Genomic DNA, 18,587 nt, shown 5'->3' on the forward strand with positions numbered 1-18,587 from the left:
CGCGCAGAGAGCGGAGAGTGCGAGTGCAGTTTTAGTGCAACTCAAAATTAGCGGGCATGTTTAACATCGATAATCGGCACGGAGCACGGGCTAGGAAACGATCCTCGGCGGCGGGGGGTACCCGGCGCTGTCCTCCGGGCCCTTCCTGGGGAGAAATAACAAAAGGGGCACCCCAGCCGGTGTGTAATCAAAGAGCCATCTTTAGGCTTCAAGGCTGGGGACAGAAATGTAGGCCTCAAAAGAAAGGCCTCGGTGTGGCTGGGGGTCTGTCTTGGGGGGGACCCCGGCCGGGACGGCTCCCTCGTCCCCCCGCGGCCGGGGGGCGCCCTCGCCAAGACTCGCACGGATTATTTTCAACTTCTTTGGGTTTTTAACGGGCCGCCGGAGGATTTAAAAGGGGGCGACAGAGGGACTCCCGATTGGTTATTGTCCAGGCAGGACAAACAAAAACAAACAGCCCCCAAAACAGGGCACCCCCCACCCCCAACAGAAACATGCACAGTGTTGCTGGGCAGTGGGGTTCCCCCCCGGGGGGGGGCAACACCAGGGACTGTCAATAAGGAATGCAGCCCTATAGCCCTCATGCACATATGTCTCTCTCTCTCTCTGCTTTTGAATATATATATCTACTTATCAGTTTGCTTTGTGGCTGCCCCTGGTTTTTTGTGAGGTTTGCCGCTAGGGAGGCGTGTATCTGTGTGTGTTGTGTATCTCTGTTTGTGTGTTGTTTTTTTTATTATTATTATTTGATAGGTCTCTGAGAAGAATCAGTGGGGAGAAATTGCAGAGGAGTTCAACTTTCCCAGAAGTTGCTCTAATGCTGCCTTCGCTTTAAAACAGTATTACTTGCGGTAAGTGCTGCCAGGCTCTTGGAAGAGTGTTGCTGAGCATGGGATGGCTGCTTTTTTTTTTTTTTTTTTTTCAAATTTCCATAGCGTGCTACAATAAAAGTACTCGTACCTGTGAAAATAAGGCAGATAAAGCATGAAGCCTTGTTCTACTGGTTTGGTGGTCAGTTAAAAGGGTCTCTATGTTGTGCTTGTTTATGTTTGTATTTTACAACTGCTAGCCAGCCAAAAATGTGCAGGTGACCCCAACTCTGTAAACAGTACTCATCGGGGCGTTTTTATTGATTACTTTAAACAGACAATACAGTGGGACTCCCACTAGCAAATCAAGTTAGTGCGGTTATTGAAACTTTGTTTTGTTATAGAGCAATAAAATGTTTTATTATCGATGGACTTGGTTTCCTCTTTACGAAGCTGGATTTTGGATTAAAAATATATATTTGTTGTATGAAGATGGTTCACTTCTCAGCAGTGGATAACTGTGCAATTATCAGCTGCCTGTAGTATTTTGTCTTTTTTTTTTATCAGCCAGAATTGCCAAATAGATTTTATTTTTCTTACTCATAAATATCAGCTTTCTGGATTATTTTAATGAATGGATGATGGTAAGGGTTATTTCCTAACTTTGCATGGAGCTATTAGTGAATATTTTAATTTGGTGTTTGAGATTATTGTTCAGCTACTAATATTTTTATATTGAATTGCAACTTTTTGCAACTATGGTTTGTATGAAAGTTTCTAAAATTAAATATTATATGCCCTCCTTCAGAATCGTTCATGTAAGATGAGGTTTGTCATCTGTTTCTTAAGAGGACGAAATGTTGCCTATGAATTGTATGCGTAATATTTACATTTTTCTAGTATTTTTCAATTTATTTAATGATAAAGTAGATGCAGGGTGTGCTTTGTATTTTAGATAATATATAAAATATCCTGTGTGTGTTGTTTTGATTGCACACAAGTTATATCTGTCTAAGGTTTAGCATTCTGAATTAGGAAAGGCAGTAATAGTACAGGTGCACTTTCTATTGGCTGTCCTAGATTGACTTCCAGCTTGAAGCTGTAGAGTTCACAGCACTGTGTGGAGCACTTATTGAGTTACAATGAAGTCTGGAAAACCTTAGTCAGATATCTGTGTTTGCTGGATTCTTTTTATGATGGCATATGGTTTCTTTGGTCGGTCTGGTTTTTAAAGAAATACATTCTTTTAAAACTAGGTAATATATTAATGACTCCTAATAGGTCCAGAGATAAGGTGGGAATCTCATTTTTGGATGTGTTCCATCTGTTTGTTTTCCTTAGTAATATTAAATATCGGGAGAATATTGCTAAAGACGTATTGGATCACAGGAAGCGTCTTTTTAATTTTTTTTTCCGATGGACCTCAAGATCTGAAACTAGGCTATATTTTTTTTTGCATAATTTACAAAGATCGCAGTTGCTTGTCTGAACCTTTCTTCATTTCATCACTATTTTTTAATATGTCTTAGCACCCAAATCTTGCAGTAGTGGGTTATATATCCTTTGGGATAGTTAATGTGTCTTAATTTGTGTTTTGAAAGTGCCTATCATGCTGTGACTATTGGCACAATTCAAATAATGAGTAATTTAAAATAGAATGTGGCTCATAATACATTATTTCAAAAATTGTATTCTTAGTCAAGGAGATCATAAAAGAAAATCCGTGTTTGGCGTTACCAGTATTGACTGTATATTTCAATGTCCACTTTTTTCAAAAAAGGATGTACATAAATGCTGATAACAGAAACAAATACAATTTTTCTAAAATTCACTTTATTGAAAATAAAATTTTGAATAACTTGTTACAATGAAGAATCTAAAAGGAGCCTATTCTTAATAAATTTGTATCACTTAATGGAGACTGTGCCCAAAATACACTGTATACTATATCCTTCCCCCCCCATACTTTCTCAAATTGCTATTGTACTCATTATTGTTTATAATCCATTGGAGGCCAGTAACTAAAGGGTTTCTTTATCCAACTTTTTTTCCTCTACACGCATGCATTGGCTTGCTGCTGTTGTGCCTTTTGATAGTTTCATTTGTTTAGTTTAGAAAAGAGATTTCAGCTTTTTCATGTTTGGCTTGGCAAAACCAAAATCATGAAATGTCCTATCATGGCTCAGTTCTCATGAAGTGCTGGACAACTGTCTTCAGAATATTAGGCCCCTTTGAGGGGTTTCGGATTAGGCATCAGTAATCTTGGCCTCAAAATTTCAAGGGGTTTGTAAACACACACACACACACACACACACACACACACACACTTCAAGTATAATAACTTTAATAGAAATTTCACCTAGTTGTGTATATATAGAATCCTATTTCTGCTAAGCAATCTGAATGGGAAATACAAGAGTCCTGGTGAACTTAGTGGGATCTATTTATGTTCATTTATGTGGATACCTTTGCAGATTTGAAGCCTTGGTAGTTTGTGATAGTAGGAAGTTGCATGTTTCTGTGAGGCATCTGGCATTCCATGCTGGATGAGATAAGATTTAGAGCTAGATAGATCATTGGTCTGCTTTGCTGTGTTGCCTCTTATGACAATGTCATTTTTATGTTAAATAGCACACAGGTTAATTATTTGTATGATATACTGATGATCCAGTTGGCTTTATCAAATTGAAAGTCTTGTGTAAGATATACAGGTGAGGTGACATTTTTTAAAAGTTGCTCTTTTAATTTGACTATGGAATTTTGCCAGATGTCATTAAGGGTATGTGTTAGTCTTCATTAAAGAAATAAGTTGAAAACGTGTTATTTACTGGATCCTGTGGTAACAATTCAGAAAAGTTACATCCCCCCCCTCCCCCCCAATACAGTTGTATGTGATAGAGACAACCTTAATTATTCCATCTATTTGAATGCATTGCTCTGAGCTGTCTGACAGGTATGGTAATTTATACACTATGATCCTGTAGTGAGCAGTCAAAAGCCATAGTGCCGATAACCATTGATAGACTTTAGTTGTTAATGTAGTGCTGTAAGTCTCTGCAGCACAGTTTGTGTAATTCCCTTGGACTTTAGTGTAAATTAGATGTTTCATCTCAATTGAGGTGAATTAGGAGAGCATTTTCCAAATGCTTCTCTGTAGATATTTTATGGGGCAGTATATATTGCTCATAGGCTTGTTCTTACATTTTTTATAATCATGTAAAGGGTTAAAGAGAAGTTTTAACATAAAAACTGAAATAGTTTTAATAGGATGGATGGTTAGGCCTGAGTCCTACAAATAGCGACACTAATGTGGCCCTCTGCATTTGTGTGGAATCCTGTTTGTTTGACTTTGTGGGCAGAAGAGTCTACAGCTATTTTATTTGTAGGCTCTGGGTCTACATCTGTATCCTGGGAGGGTGGGGAAATTATTAAAATTAGAGGTGCAACTGGTGTATGAGTCCTGAATTAAAAACCAGTTTGCAGAGATAAGTTAACTTTTTAAAAATAAGTAAACTTGCCAACAAAATCTAAATAAAGGGAGTAAGAGCTTGCTCTACCTAATAAAATAAGTTTAATTCTCAGTCATGCAAGTAATTTTAAAAAATATAAGTCCATTTTGTACAGTAAACGGATGAATACAAGGATAGCAAAAAGTAAATTGAGTTAATTCTATCCAAACAGGTTAAGGGGAATATGAGTAGTTTTTAGAAATACCAGAGAATAAAGTAGCACTTAAAATAAAATAGGTCAATTAATAAATGAAGATTATGAGATGAGTGATTCTAAAAAGTCCATTGTATTGATCTGTCTAAAAAAATTCTGCATCTACTGAGAAAAGTAAAACAAAAAGAAACTGGCAATTAAGAACTGAAGAGCACCTTATAAAAGTAGCTGTTGGTAGAGAATACATTGGAGACTATTTAGAAAATTTGAACGTAATGTATAAATCAGCTGAGCTGTGAGGTGCCACAGTAATATAGAAAAGCAAAAATAGTTCTGATTTGAAAAGAAATGTGATCGTAAAAAATTATTTATGGGGCTGTAACTTTTCTCCCTAGCAAAATAATGGAACAAACATTGAGGGTTTTACCCACTTAATACCTAAACTATAATGGAATCCTACAGGTTAAGCAGCCTCAGTTTCTGTAGAAAAGATTTTTCCCACACAACTGATATGTTTTCATAACACACACAACTTGGTCCTAATCATGCAACAGGACTTGCACAGACCACTGTGGCTTCTGGATGGATACAGGGTTTGATCTATTTGCCAGATCTGCCTGTAGAATCAGGGCCCTAGTGGATAAATGGAAAGTTATAGCAGTAATACATTTCAGATGATTTTGTTAAAATCCATATATTGTCTCAAAATCTCATCTTAAATAAATTTATAAATATGGACCATCATGTGAATTAAAACTGGTTCAGGGATCAAAAAATAATGGTTAAGCAGGGAACCAGGGGATGTGTCTAGTGAGGTACTGCAATGATTGTTTAAGTTCAGTTTTCATGTCAGTCTTGTAAAGCAGTGATTCTCAATCAGGGTGCTGTAAGGTCCTTTTAAGGGTGCCACAAGGTACTGCATAATATTAGCACTGGTAGGTGTGCAGACATCTAGACGTGATTCACAAGATAAATCCAGAGACTTCAAAAATATTCTGACTTGTTGAGGTCTTTCTGAATCCTTTGCAATGGAAGAATTGCTCTGTTTTTTCCTGTACTCAAGAAACGTGTGAAATCTAAGAGCTGGCATTTTCTAAGGGGTATCTGGAGTGTAAAAAGGTTGAAAACCACTGCAGTAAAGAGAAATATCAATGTTAACACTTAATACCTGCCCATAGTCATGTAAACTTGGTCCTAATTCAGATTTTAGGGCCTTAGTATATAACTGATGTTGAAGGGAGAGCAAACAGCATACTAAAAATTAGCAGATGATGCTAAACTGAGAAGAGTTGCAAATATTAACGAAGACTGAGACAGTGAAGAGAGGAGCCTACAGAATTGAGAGAATGGCCAAAAATAACAAAATGAGATTTTTCTTTGTTACATGCAAGTTAATATATTGGAGGTCCAGTAATCCAAAACAGGTATCCAGTGTGAGGGAATACCATGGAAAACAGTAATGCTTAAAAGAAGAAAAGAAAAGAAAAGGGCATGAGGATGAACAACAAATTAGATATCAAAGGCCTGATCATTCCGTTTGTTGTATGAGCACTCCACTTCTATTGATATGAGTGCAAGTTGTACATACTACTGATGGGACAACCAGGTCCCAGTTTCAGTGTGCTAGAGCAGCTGTAAAGGCGTACATATTTTTAGACTGCATGTGCAGCGGCATCATGTCACAAAGTAATGGGGGAATGGGTCCTCTCTGTGTGAGTCTAGCGTGACTACATCTGGAATACTGTTTTTACTTTCAGCGCTTCATTACCAGGTGAGGCAAACTTACAGGAGTTCAGAGAAGAGCAGCAAAATGTTTAGAAGTCTGGAGGGATTGATTTGTAAGAAAAAAGTAAGAAATAAAGATGTATAGCTTTTGCCAAGTGAGCACCACTGGGGGCATTATAACAGTCTACCAAGTGGATGAAGGGCTTAAATACGCTATTCTAAATAATTCCTCTTTCCCCAAGTAAGGGGCTGCATTAAGATATAATGGGGTGAAATTAAGACAAGAAATATTTAAAACTAACTAGGAAGATGAAATGTTTAAAGGAAGGTGGAGAGTAATATACCAACACAGTAGTCACTCATTGCATTGATCATGTAAAATTAGAAACCAAGTAAGACCATAGTAGGGAGCAAACCAACATTGGTGGAAAAATGGCCTGGATGACGTTAGGTGGCTTTATCCACTGTAAGGGAGACTTTACTTTTACATATCTATGGATTTTTATTTTTATATTCTCAAACATACAGTACTCAAATTATTCTGAGACTAGAGATTGTGTATAGCTGGCATATAGTTTTTTACAATAATTTTATGATTCGTATTTTCAGTCAAGCATTTGACACTTTGATTTGAAGGTATAGGGAAATATTTTACATACTTGTATGGAGAATTCCATTTTAGTTACGGTAGCATTGTTAGCACCTCATACTGGCAGATCTTATGCCTCCCTGATTCATATTGTCTGTAAGGTGCACCTCTGCTTTCTGCCTGACTTCAAACTATAGTGGATACCTACCTTTCTCTGCTGTCAAAGCTAAGTTTATCTTCCTGTTATAAGACTTGATTCTTTGTGATAAAATGTCTCAATCATGTAAACATCTCAGAATTTCTCTTGGTGTTAGTTATTTGGAGGATGTTTTTTCCTCGCCAATTCTACTGTTATTATTCATTTTTTAGAATATAGCTTTTACACTGTAAAACCAGCACTTTAGGGAGATTCTCACGGTAGCAGGCTACAAGAAAGCAATGCTGCCTGAAAGCTAATATAAAAGCACAGAGCTGCCACACAGGTGGCCCTGGTCTCCATAAGGTCTATGAGATCTTGGATGGGAAGGCAAATCCCTCTTAAACTAAACAATCTAGTGAAAAGTTGGTGAGGTGAATTGTATGGTATTTTCCTGGCCTTGTTTCCTTTCTGTAGGCTTTCCAAGGTAGTTGTGTGCACTGGAGCTCCTAAACTTAAAAATACCAATTTGTTGTTTTTGTTATCCTTTGGTGTTACCACACTGTCACCAAAATATATGTTTTTAAGTACTTAAAGAAAATCAAAACAATTGGGCAGGTGCAGTAACTTAAAAGCTTGTTACAGCACTTGCTCTGTAATAGCTTGTGATGCCATTAAGGCCTATTCTGTCTTCTGATGATTGGTGAAAGTTTTTATGGAGGCTGTTTATGATATCGAACTGATTCAATGTTAAATAGAGCTTATACTTTCAGTTATAAAAATATAGAATTAGCTATGGTAACCATTTGAGTTTGAGCTATATGGTAAGTCCATGAAAACAAGACTAAGTTTGCCTGAAGAACAACACTCATTTTTCTCCTGCAAAGGGTATTAAGTCTGAAGCTTCTGAGTTTGTCTCCCAGTCCAGAACCTTTTTTTAAAATTCCTTTTCAGTTACATATTTTAATGTTTCTTTGCACTTAAACCTTAAAATATAAATGTCTTTGCACATTATATATGTATATAATAAAAATGATATGATAAATATTATTCATTGTCTTTACATATGGAGTACCTAGGCTCTCAAAGTTTAACCTTTGTGGCTTATGTCAAATGGGAATTAAACCTGAATATGACAGACCCTTATAGCATTAGCATCTTATAGCACTAGATCACTATTTTTCTTAAGCAGATTCCTTATGATCTGTGAGCTTTAGTCAAGCTGTCTATAAAATGCAGCTGTTTATGCTTACCACCTTCGTAAAATCCTTTGAGATGCAGAACTGAAAAATAACTATATTAGCATTAAAAAAGTAGTATTTGCCACATTGTGCAGATAGGAAAACCAAGGAACAAAGAGGGTGAATTGATAACTTAGACTACTTGTACTTTAGGGTAGGGATTTTTTTTTTAAATACTGCATATGGTGTCTGTCACAGAGGAGCCCTTGTGCTTAATTGGTGCCCCTTAGGGCTATTGTAATACCATATATCCCATATTTATTTTTATTTGTAAAGTACCGGGAATTGGTATAACCCAGATAACCATTAAGAAACTTGGCTTCTGGGCCTATGTCTGATGTGTACTTGCTGTGTAACCTTAAGCAAGGCATTGACCTCGGCGTATCCCATCTATGAAATGATTTAAAAAAAAAAAAAGACTTCTTTTTTTCCTAGACAAAATCTTAAGGACCATGAGTTCTTTAATGCAGGGACTGTCTGTCTGCATGTTTCTGTAATGTACTTACTATGCATTTGGATATTTGAAAATAATTACTAACTAGTCATATTTTGAAAAGATAAAACTATTCATAAATGGTTATCTACAGTGTGCCATGTGGAGGAGGGGAACGCATAACCCAGAGAGGAAAAAACGGTTCTTTGAAATACTTGGTACAAATCTCTGATATAGAGGAGCTGACTTTTTGGGAGAAAATAAGAGTGAGAAGGTACTTAGAATAGTGGTAGAGCTCTGTGCTCTGCTTGTATGAGAGCAATAAATTCATGTCTAACAGAATTGGACTAGACTTTCAACTTGAGGTCATCAATTTGAGTTCTATGCAGATTATCACAAACTTTTCACACTTTGCAGCTGAAGCTGTGTGGGGATGTTTGAGGTCAGGGCTTTACAAAATATTTAATACCTGTACTACAAAAAAAAATAGATAGTGGTGCTATTACAACCAGGATGGCATTCTACTGAGTGAGACACTAGCATGTTTTTCTGCAATGGTGAATTGTCTCCGTTAGGCTACTTTTTTTCTTAATTGGCAGTGTGAACTGGAACAAGAAGATAGTGTTAACTGTATTATAGGCTACTTACAGTAATAGAGCTGTGCTATTCTATCCATATCTGTCTTAAAATACTTGGGGGTGGGGGGAGGCGGAACTATGTGATGATATGGTCACTATAAACGAGCCTTTTCTGTGTGTATGGTTTTGTGTGTGTTGTCTGTTTGGTTTTTAAGCTTTAGATGGTCCGTGATACTAGGGTTTAATAATAGGAATTATCATCACCATCATCATTATTTTCTCATTGTTATGTGATAGGTTGTATATCAGTTGGCTCTTGCCTCCCACCCCAGAGACTGCTAGAATTCCATGCTGTTCTGTCTATGTAGGCCCCAGTTTTTCCAAATACAGAAGGTTGTGTTTAAGGATGTAATTGAACTCATTTGAATTAATGCATAAAGTGTTATGGAATGAGATGGATATTGAGACACAGTGTGCTTTACTGGATTATGATGTATTGGGATAGTTTCCTAACCACAGAGATCAGCTGAGTTAGCTGAATGATAGTGGTTTAATTTGGCTATAAATTTAATAAATGCCAAGTCTTTTAAACTTCATTTGTTTGGTATAATTAAAATTGGTAAATAAAGTTTGTGTTGTACTTCCTCAAGACACGGTTGACTTTTTAGTCAGTGGTGTGAGTTCCGGTGACCTTGGTCAAGTCTTGCAGATTCCAGGCGGTATCCAGGCAAACAATTCCACATTACTAAAAACACTTGTGAAGCCTGTATTTTTTGGCAAAATAGCAGAGCTTTGAACCTCTGGAGACTGAAATGGTTTTCCATGAGTATTTTTTCTCTCCCTATCACATCTTTTTACTTCTATGAAAAAGCTGGGAAAACTTAAACTTGGAATAAAACACCTATGTTCATATTCTCTAGGTGTATAGTAAGGATTGGCAAAAGTCAGGAATGACCTAATCAAAGGCTGAATGTGCAACCTTATCTATGCCTCTATTGCATATGGGTTATGATTGTTCTCTGTGACACAGTGGGACAAATTCTGCAGCAACAGCATTTTGTTGTATCATAGTGAGATACTCTTCATTCCTGTTCTTATGCAAACACACAGTTAGGGCTTATAGTTAAAAGTACTAATGGACGTTAAAATCTTTTTTTTTTTCCTAACATTGATTACTTTTGAGGATGGATTTCTTTCTTTCTTATCTTTAGGCATGCTTGCTCCACTTCCCAGGCTTCCATGATGTTGCCCAGGTGGCCTGGCTCAAAAACTCTTTCCTTCTGCATACGTGCCAGGGAAGGGGGGGAGATTGCAGTCAGCTTCAGCAGCTCCTCAACCCAGCTCCCAAGGTCTTGGCTGCTGTCCTATTTTCCAGGCTGTCTAGTTCACTAGTTGGTGCTTCTAGTTTTCCCTTCACGGTCTTCCCACATCCTGGCTGCAAACTGGACTTCAGATCTAGCTCCTGACCTCCTAATGACTGTATCCATGAGTGATCCAGGGAATATGCTCTGTAATTTCTCCCACAATGTCTATTGTGAGAGAAAACTGAACAAAAAGGACCACTGTAGGTATGTCCTAAAAGGTCAGGGGACTGAAAACTAAGTATTAGGTACCTGTCTGCAGCAAACTAATTCTGCAGCAAAATTGTTGAATTCTAAGGTACCTGGGGAAAATTTTGAAGGTGAGGAATTTCAGAATTCATAGGACCCAGACTCAGCCAAATGAAGCAGTTGTTTCAGGCTCTTTGCAGGTACAGGCAGGGATTGTGGCATTTATTGATTTGTATTTCAGCTGTGACTACTGTAAGGACTAGAAACAACTTAAAATAATTGAAAATTCTGCTTCTGAAATAGTTTTCTGCAAAGGGTATATTTCATGGTAAATTCTTGTAGTTTACTCTGGATTTGTGGAAAAGTGGTCTCAGACTACAGTCTTGAGTATAGTTTCTTTGGTAATATAGTAGAAAATTTTGGAATTTTCTTTGATTTATAGAGAATCTTGTAGTACATGGTATTAAATATGCTATTCTGTGTATTCCATAAATCATTAAGTAATCATACGCAGGAAAGTATAATTATGCAACATGCTTTTGAGTAATGTAACAATATAGGGTAGTAGTAGTATCAGCATACAGGGCTCCAAAATTAAATTATGGTACTACTAACTATCAATAATTGCAGTGCTATTGGTAGTGTTCCATTAATGCACTTTACACACAATATGCTGTTACTGCTTTAAAGACCATTTAAAAGTGTGAGTTGTTACTATACTAGTATATATTAGATATATTAGACAGTTAAGGTAGTAAAATTGGTGTAAACTGACTCATAACTTCTGTTCTCTTTAGCAGGTCTACACATATAGATAAGAGCTGCAGATTAAATTTGTATTTGACACTGACATCAGTTTAAGATAGTTTGCCTAGATCCCTGATCTAATTAGTATTGGGGAAAATTATTTAAAACTAGTAAAAGCTAATGAAGGGGAATTTTTAATGCATTATTTTTTCAAAACCAACTTGAACCTTATGCTACTTTAATATGGGAATGCTTTTGACAAATTTTAAAACAGACCTATAAAAGTAGATTTCATTTAATTATTGTTAAGTAGTAGTCTAGCTTTAATTCTTAGAGTTGTTTTCTAGATACTATCAAAAGGATTTCTTGTGTTATCTTAATTTCATCAGACGATCCTCAGTATTACTGATTTGCAATGCTCACTGTAATATCAAAGTAAATAAAACATTTTAAACTTTTTTTGTATTGAGGGAACAGTGGTGGGCAAACTTTTAGTAAAGTAGGCAAAATAAGAAAATAAATGTTTATGCCATGAGCTACAGAATAAATTTGATTGGTTAATATAATTTCAGTAGGTTACAGAACTTCTATGCTCTGTTTATGATTTGACTTTTGCTCCAGATGCTGGATCACTAGTGAATGAATGTTGGTTGTCCTTACCTAATAAATGATGAGTGGTCTGGATTTGGTTGAGTTCCAACACCTTCCTTCTCCCAGACTAGTTCTTTCAGAATGAAGTTCAGGCACCCTTGTGAAAGATTTCTTAGACTTCTTCTGTCCTTCTGCTTGTGCTACAAATGTTTTGTGAAGACAGGAATTAATTACCAGCTCTGTCAATCCACACTTCCGTGACAGTCTTTTATGACCACAGTTTCACCATTTTTTACATAATCTTTATAAAATTGTATAGATGTAATCTTTATAATTACTATTTTTACAGTATCATAAATGTGTAATGATTTATTGGCAAATAACGGATATCATCCTTGCAGAATTTATCACCCTCCCCTGCCCTGCAGATTACGATTATCTTGCAAACCTTTTTTCATAGGAGTTGCCCTATTGAAGTCAGTGGACTACTTGAACAAGGGTGTGCTAGCACAGACCTTTTAATTAGTATATAGCATAACATGACAAGGACTGTAAAAAATAATGGGGAGGCAGGAGTTACGAGAGGACCTAGGTATGACCAAAATACTTTATATTTGCTTAGGTTAGCATTATGGTTGTCTTGATTTTTTTTTTCTTTAATGATACTGTTGCTTTGAGGAGAAGATTAATGTTAATAGTTTAAGCAATTGTATAATGTCTCTGTGTTTTATAAGTAAATAGTATATTTAGAGAGTATGTCATAGGATGATATAATCTAAGTTTGAGTTTAGGATAACCTGCTTTACATTATTCCTGGTATTCCATCTCTAAAGTCTGATTTTTGTTACAATGAGTCAACTCTGAGCTAAAAGGGAGAGAGAAATTCAAGCAAGCAATCTTAAAAACACCTCTGACATGATCTGCTTGCTTGGCTATGCATAAAACAAGATGTATAGAAAGACCTTGTGTATTGAAAGACCTATGGTATGTAATTTTAGGACCTACAGTTAGAAGCAAGTGCTGTGATATATACTTTTGTTTCTGTTTCTACCTCTGATTGTTCGTGAGCTAACTGTTTATCCTGGGCCTCAGACTAATGTAATTTTGGAAAGAATTTTCACATACTGAGCGGAGAATATTTACATGCTGCTTTGATTTTTATGAAATTGTTGATTTCTGAAACTGCTCAGACCTATAAAAGGTAGGTAATCCTGACAGAGGTGGTTAGTGGGAAGAGGGCAAGTGAGGCAATTGAAGTAAAAATATCTGTATAGGAGAGTTAGGTGCCAAACTATTTTTCTATGTCATACAGAGATATTATGCAACAACATAATGCAATAATTTGGGTAATTGTTTCCATTGAAGTAATGGGACTAAACTAATGGATTTTTGTGGTTAAAATATCATTTAATATGACTGGCTGGGGCAGTTTTGATTATTGCCACTGCATTTTCCTTTTGTTGGATCAACACTGAGAATACAAGCAGTACACATTATTTGAAAGGGGTACTTCTGTCTTTCTCTACCCCTTCACATATGACCTGGGATAGGTTGGAGAAAGGACATAGGTCATCTTTCTCTTTCTCCCCTCTGTACATCAGAAATGGTTGTTATCTTAAGCAGCAGCTTGCTGTGTCCTTTTCAAACAGGCATGACTGCTCTCCCCTGAGTGGCTGCTGAGCTGCTGGAAGTACCCCCTGATAATGACATAAACTCTGATTTTTGTATTGCATAAGATCTGCTGCCATGGAATCCTGCACCTATGTAGAGTTCTTTTGACTTCACTGGATAAATCAAGGCCATTAGCAAGGGTTGCACTTCCACTGGGGAAAAAAGAAATCTGAGCCTTGGGATTTCAAAATATCCACAAATCCTAAATATATATGTATGTATGTATGTTTTTCCCCTCGTTGTTATAGAGTAAGATTGATTTATTTGTGCATTCTGACTTTGGCATCTAAAAAGTGAGGCTTTTATTCCCATTTCTCTTTATAAAGTCTATAGAGGGTCTAATGGACATCCAGGGGATCTTGTTATAGCTGAACTGGAAGATTGCTGTCAGGGAAGAGAGGAAGATGTTCCACTTTTAGGGAGGTGGCCAGAGACTAATTCTTCATCTCCGCCTTTTAGCATTGAAAGTTAGAGGGGGAGTTAACAGAAGTTTGCAAAAAGGAAGGGAACCTTTTCAGCTAAGATTTTAAATTACTTAGGTAGTTGGTGAGACCAGAAGTATACCGAGATTGCATACATTATCTTCTAGGAAGGATTTCAATATTCAGGAACCAAATGAATGGAGAGTGAGGAAGTTAATAACATCATGGACAGTTTTGTTTTTTTTAATTAAAATGTTGTAGGAAGAGAGATCCCTTCATTTTGCATATTCAAGGAAGTAGGCAAGAAGTATTCTTCCTTGGATGGGAGAGGCCATAGAAAGAGCTGCAGTATGCAAAGCAAGCCTGTGAAATAATACATAATTTGTATTTAGAAAGTAGTATTAAGAGACAACTATACACAGGCAAAGTGCAAGAGGCAGTGATAAGCAGGATGCTTTACATAGGAAGTATAGGAGGCAAAGGAAGAATTCAGAATCAAGGTTGATACCAAGGTTATGAACAGTGGGGAAGGTAGGTTTGAGTGGGTCTTTGGGATACCCTGGTGTCCAGGCGTGGGTGGGTTTATGCTAGCTCAGAAAGGGGCTTGTAGGAAAAGCATGCTTGAGACCATATTTCTCTGACCATAAGAAACTCTTGTATATTCAGGAAATCTAGCCAAACAGAAATGACAAAGCCACAAGTATGTTTGATTTAAAAAAAAAAAAAAAAAAGCAGTTAGTGTAAATAGGAGGAAGTTCTTCACTATTACAGAAGAATTTAAACTTGGATATTGACAATGCAAAACCATTGATTTAGTTTAAATGTAGAGGAAGTATAGAGTAGAGAAGAGTGATTAGAAAGCATAGTAGAGATGGAAATTTAAGTTTTTTGGGATCCTTTTGAGAAGGCAGAGTAAATGTCTTTTAATACAGATGTGGAGCTGTCATCAAAGAGAACATAAATTGATAGGTATTTAAAAGCAAATGCAATATTACATTTAATTATGCCAACTCTTGAATTCATGGATTCTTACATTTCCTGCAGTGGATACTAAAGTACCTAAAAGCTGAGGTGAATTCCAGGCTCTCCTCCAGTTAGTTGTAGGGCCTATGAGGCAGTACTTAATTTTGTTAATATTTGGTAAATAATTTTTTTTCCTTACAAGCACAGTTATTCTTATGTAATTAAATGCATTTTGTAAAATTTGTTAAAAGAACCCAAACTTAAAAAAGAGAGAGTGAGAAGCCCTCATAAAAACTTTGGCTTAGTAAATTGCAGTTTTAGACTGCAATTTAGTTAGATTTTTGTTGGTGCAGATCAGTTCAGAGATCACAACTGTGGTGTCTGGCACTAATTCAGATCCTGATACACAAGGCAAAGAACACTTGCCCTCAGAGAAAGGAAATCCCATGGAAGTATGTCTCAGCAAGATCATGTCAATGAGCAGCAACACTTAATTTGGATAGTGGTTGGCATTGTTGTTTTTCACTGTCTCTCTGTGCAACAGCCATCATCTCGTCTTGCTTTTCTGTTACTGTCCAGACTAGCCTTCCATACTATTAGCAGAAGAATCTGCTCTGGACAATAGTTGGTGAAGAATTAGAAAGGAGCTGGATTCTAATGTAAAATAAAAGTGGGGGAGGTAAGGGGAGAAGGGAGGAGGGCCGTTTTTAATCTAAATGCAAAATAAGGTCATTTGAAGGACTCATTTTTCCCCTTAACCTTCTACCCAAAATGGTATGTAAGAGTTGATAGAAAAGAATACTGAGACAGAAGTGTCTCTAGCACATGTAGCTAGTATTAGTCACTAGTTATATACTGCACCAGAATTGTAAAACTTTGTTTCATCTGTCAACATTCTCTTTTGGTATTCTCTGTAACTATCTCTGTCTGGATCTAGATCTTTGAATACAGAAATCCAGCTTCCGAATCCCAGAATGCTGCCCCTTCTATTCCTGTTCAACTGTGTGTGCTTTAACATGGAGAAGGGGAAGGAGAAAGAGGTGGTCGTCTATCAAGGAAGTAGGAGTAATATGGGTTGTTGGTTGGGGGACCATAGTCTAGTAAACTGGTTTAGATAGCTGATAAGATTTGGAATTGTTATTTGAGAGGTTTTCCACTTCTATGACAAAATATTACTTCTTTCATTTTTAGCAAATTTTCCAAAATAAATATACAGTAATAGGTAAAAATATATACCAGTAGTTCTCAACATTTTTAGACTCAAGCCATACCTGGATAGATTTGAAGTGCTACTCAGAAAATGCTAACTCTTAGTTTTTACTCTTTTTTTGAGTGCAGAAAAATAAGACCAGGTTTTTTTCTGTTGCAAAGAACTCAGACCACACCTATGGATTTTTATTTGAAATTTCTGGTTTTATCTTGTGAATTACATTTGTAAACTAATGGTGCTAACATTGTGTGGCACCCTGAGACGCACTTGAAAGGATCTCAAGGCACCTCACAGTGCCATGGCATCCTGGTTGAGAATCACTAGTATGTTGAGTTAACTAAAGTAAAATTCACTAAGAATTTAACCTGGACACTCGCTAGATTAAATCTGTAATCCCCCTGTGAAGATCAAGCTTTGCGAAGTAACTGGGGTGTATGGATCTGTAGCAAACATCTACTACTAAATAAGGTTGCTGCAACTTTTATTTCAAGGGGTGCTACTTCTCTGATCAATTGTGTGGGACTACACAAGAATTCCAGGTTATCTGAGAAGTGATGCTCTTTTGAACTAAAACCTGCAGCAAACAGCTGAGTGGCGTGTTCTTAATTCAGCAGTACACTGCCAATTAAGTGGGTTAGGAAACACCCAGAAACAAATGATTTGGGCTGTACTGTAATAGGTAGATGATATAACCCCTACTTTTATTTTGAGTAAGAATACTTGAATAAGAAGCAGCCTTTCCAATTTGGTGGTGGTTCCTGCTTCTGAATATTAACTCTGAAGCCTCAAATGTGATAGATATTTAAAAAATGAGCTATTTTCTACTCATGTTGTAAAGCAGGAAACTGGACTGTTAATGGAGACTACTTTGCAGTAGTTCAGCAAGCATAATATTGGAAACCAAACAGTTTATTTCATTTTGTTAAAAAAAATAGGTCTGTTGAAGAGCATTGTATAAGATAAAATAGCTGATGTAAGTGGGAGACTATATATTAGCAATGTACAAAGTTAATTCTGGCAAAGGTTTGTTTTGTTTGTATGCATGTTTCTGGTTGTTTGTGAAAAACATTTCAGGTATTCATTTATCTAAAGGATATGTTTGCAAAGATCTTCCTGCATATGGAAGCAATTTTTAAGGGTGAGCACAAGAAAAAGTTTCTCTTGACTTACTATGTTCAGGTATTTTGGAGGTTTAGATTACAACAAGGATTGTAATTAGGAGCTTCATGTGTACAAGATAGTTACTATATCTAGAGGTAATCAAACGTAATGATAAAGGCCAGTGTATTTATTAATGTGTAATATAATTGCTAAATTTTCATAATTTGTGTTATTTTCATATGATCTTTTTTTTGCTCTCACCCCTACCTTTTTCTAATCTTTTCCAAACCTGTTCTCTTCAACCTCCTTTTTGCTAGTTAAGTAAATTAAATCCCACTCCCAGAATATGCAATTGTTCTTTTTTTCAGTGGTACTAATTTTAGTGAATTTACTTTTAGCTTTCAGCAGAAGAGCAGGCAAGAAATGCCATGCCTTCAAATTTTGAGTACTGAAACTCTCTAAGGGAGCTTTTAATCAAACAGTACATAGTGATCAATCCATTTTAAGATGAATCTTACATTTATTGGCTCTCCCCTCCCCTCATTTAAGGCCATTTTTCCTATAGTTAGATGAATAGCCTATCGTTAGCTTCTTTATGTGGCACCAGCAAGTATTACTGTTTCCTCTGACTTCACCAAGGGGATGGCAGAAGTATTCAACATGTGACTTAAGTGATGTTGGCTGCATGTCATTTTCTGAAATAGAACGTGGGGAGAAGGTAAATTTTTATGGTAATTTTAAAACAGGAATAAGGTCCTCCGTAGTGAGCCCTTATTGGGCCAGTTAAAGACTGATGGCGTGTGAATTGTCTTTTGCCTAAAACACTTGGATATCTCTACTTTTATCATATTCATATAGGTTACATGCAATTAAAAAATGTAAGAGGTAATGAGTTTTCCGTGATTTGAGAAGAAGCACTTAGGTAGAATTATGCCTTTTGTGTGAAGTGTGTGGGCAACTAAAGCTATATATTGCTAATATGATTTGTTTAAAATATCCTTGTATTACAATTCATGTCCTAAAAATAGAAAACTCATGTAGCTCTATTAAATAGAATTGATTCTACTGAAGAAAGAATACTGAACATGTAATAATTCTACATCGCATTACAACTCAGATGTATTGTGCTGAACTAAATATTTACCTTTTTCTTCTGTG

At 36.5% G+C, this 18,587-nt stretch overlaps 1 protein-coding gene across 2 annotated transcripts in view; it reads left to right on the top strand.

Moving 5' to 3' along the window:
* Positions 1-18,587, top strand: part of ARID2 (AT-rich interaction domain 2) — a 174,009-nt gene that overhangs the window by 579 nt on the left and 154,843 nt on the right. For both annotated transcript variants that reach the window (XM_025208535.1, XM_006015932.3), the window contains exon 3: positions 754-851. In XM_025208535.1, coding sequence (XP_025064320.1) covers positions 754-851 — 98 coding nt within the window. The remainder of the gene's footprint in view (positions 1-753; positions 852-18,587) is intronic.

The sequence above is a fragment of the Alligator sinensis genome, unplaced genomic scaffold (assembly GCF_000455745.1).
Source record: "Alligator sinensis unplaced genomic scaffold, ASM45574v1 scaffold147_1, whole genome shotgun sequence".
NCBI classification, from domain to species: Eukaryota; Metazoa; Chordata; order Crocodylia; family Alligatoridae; genus Alligator; species Alligator sinensis.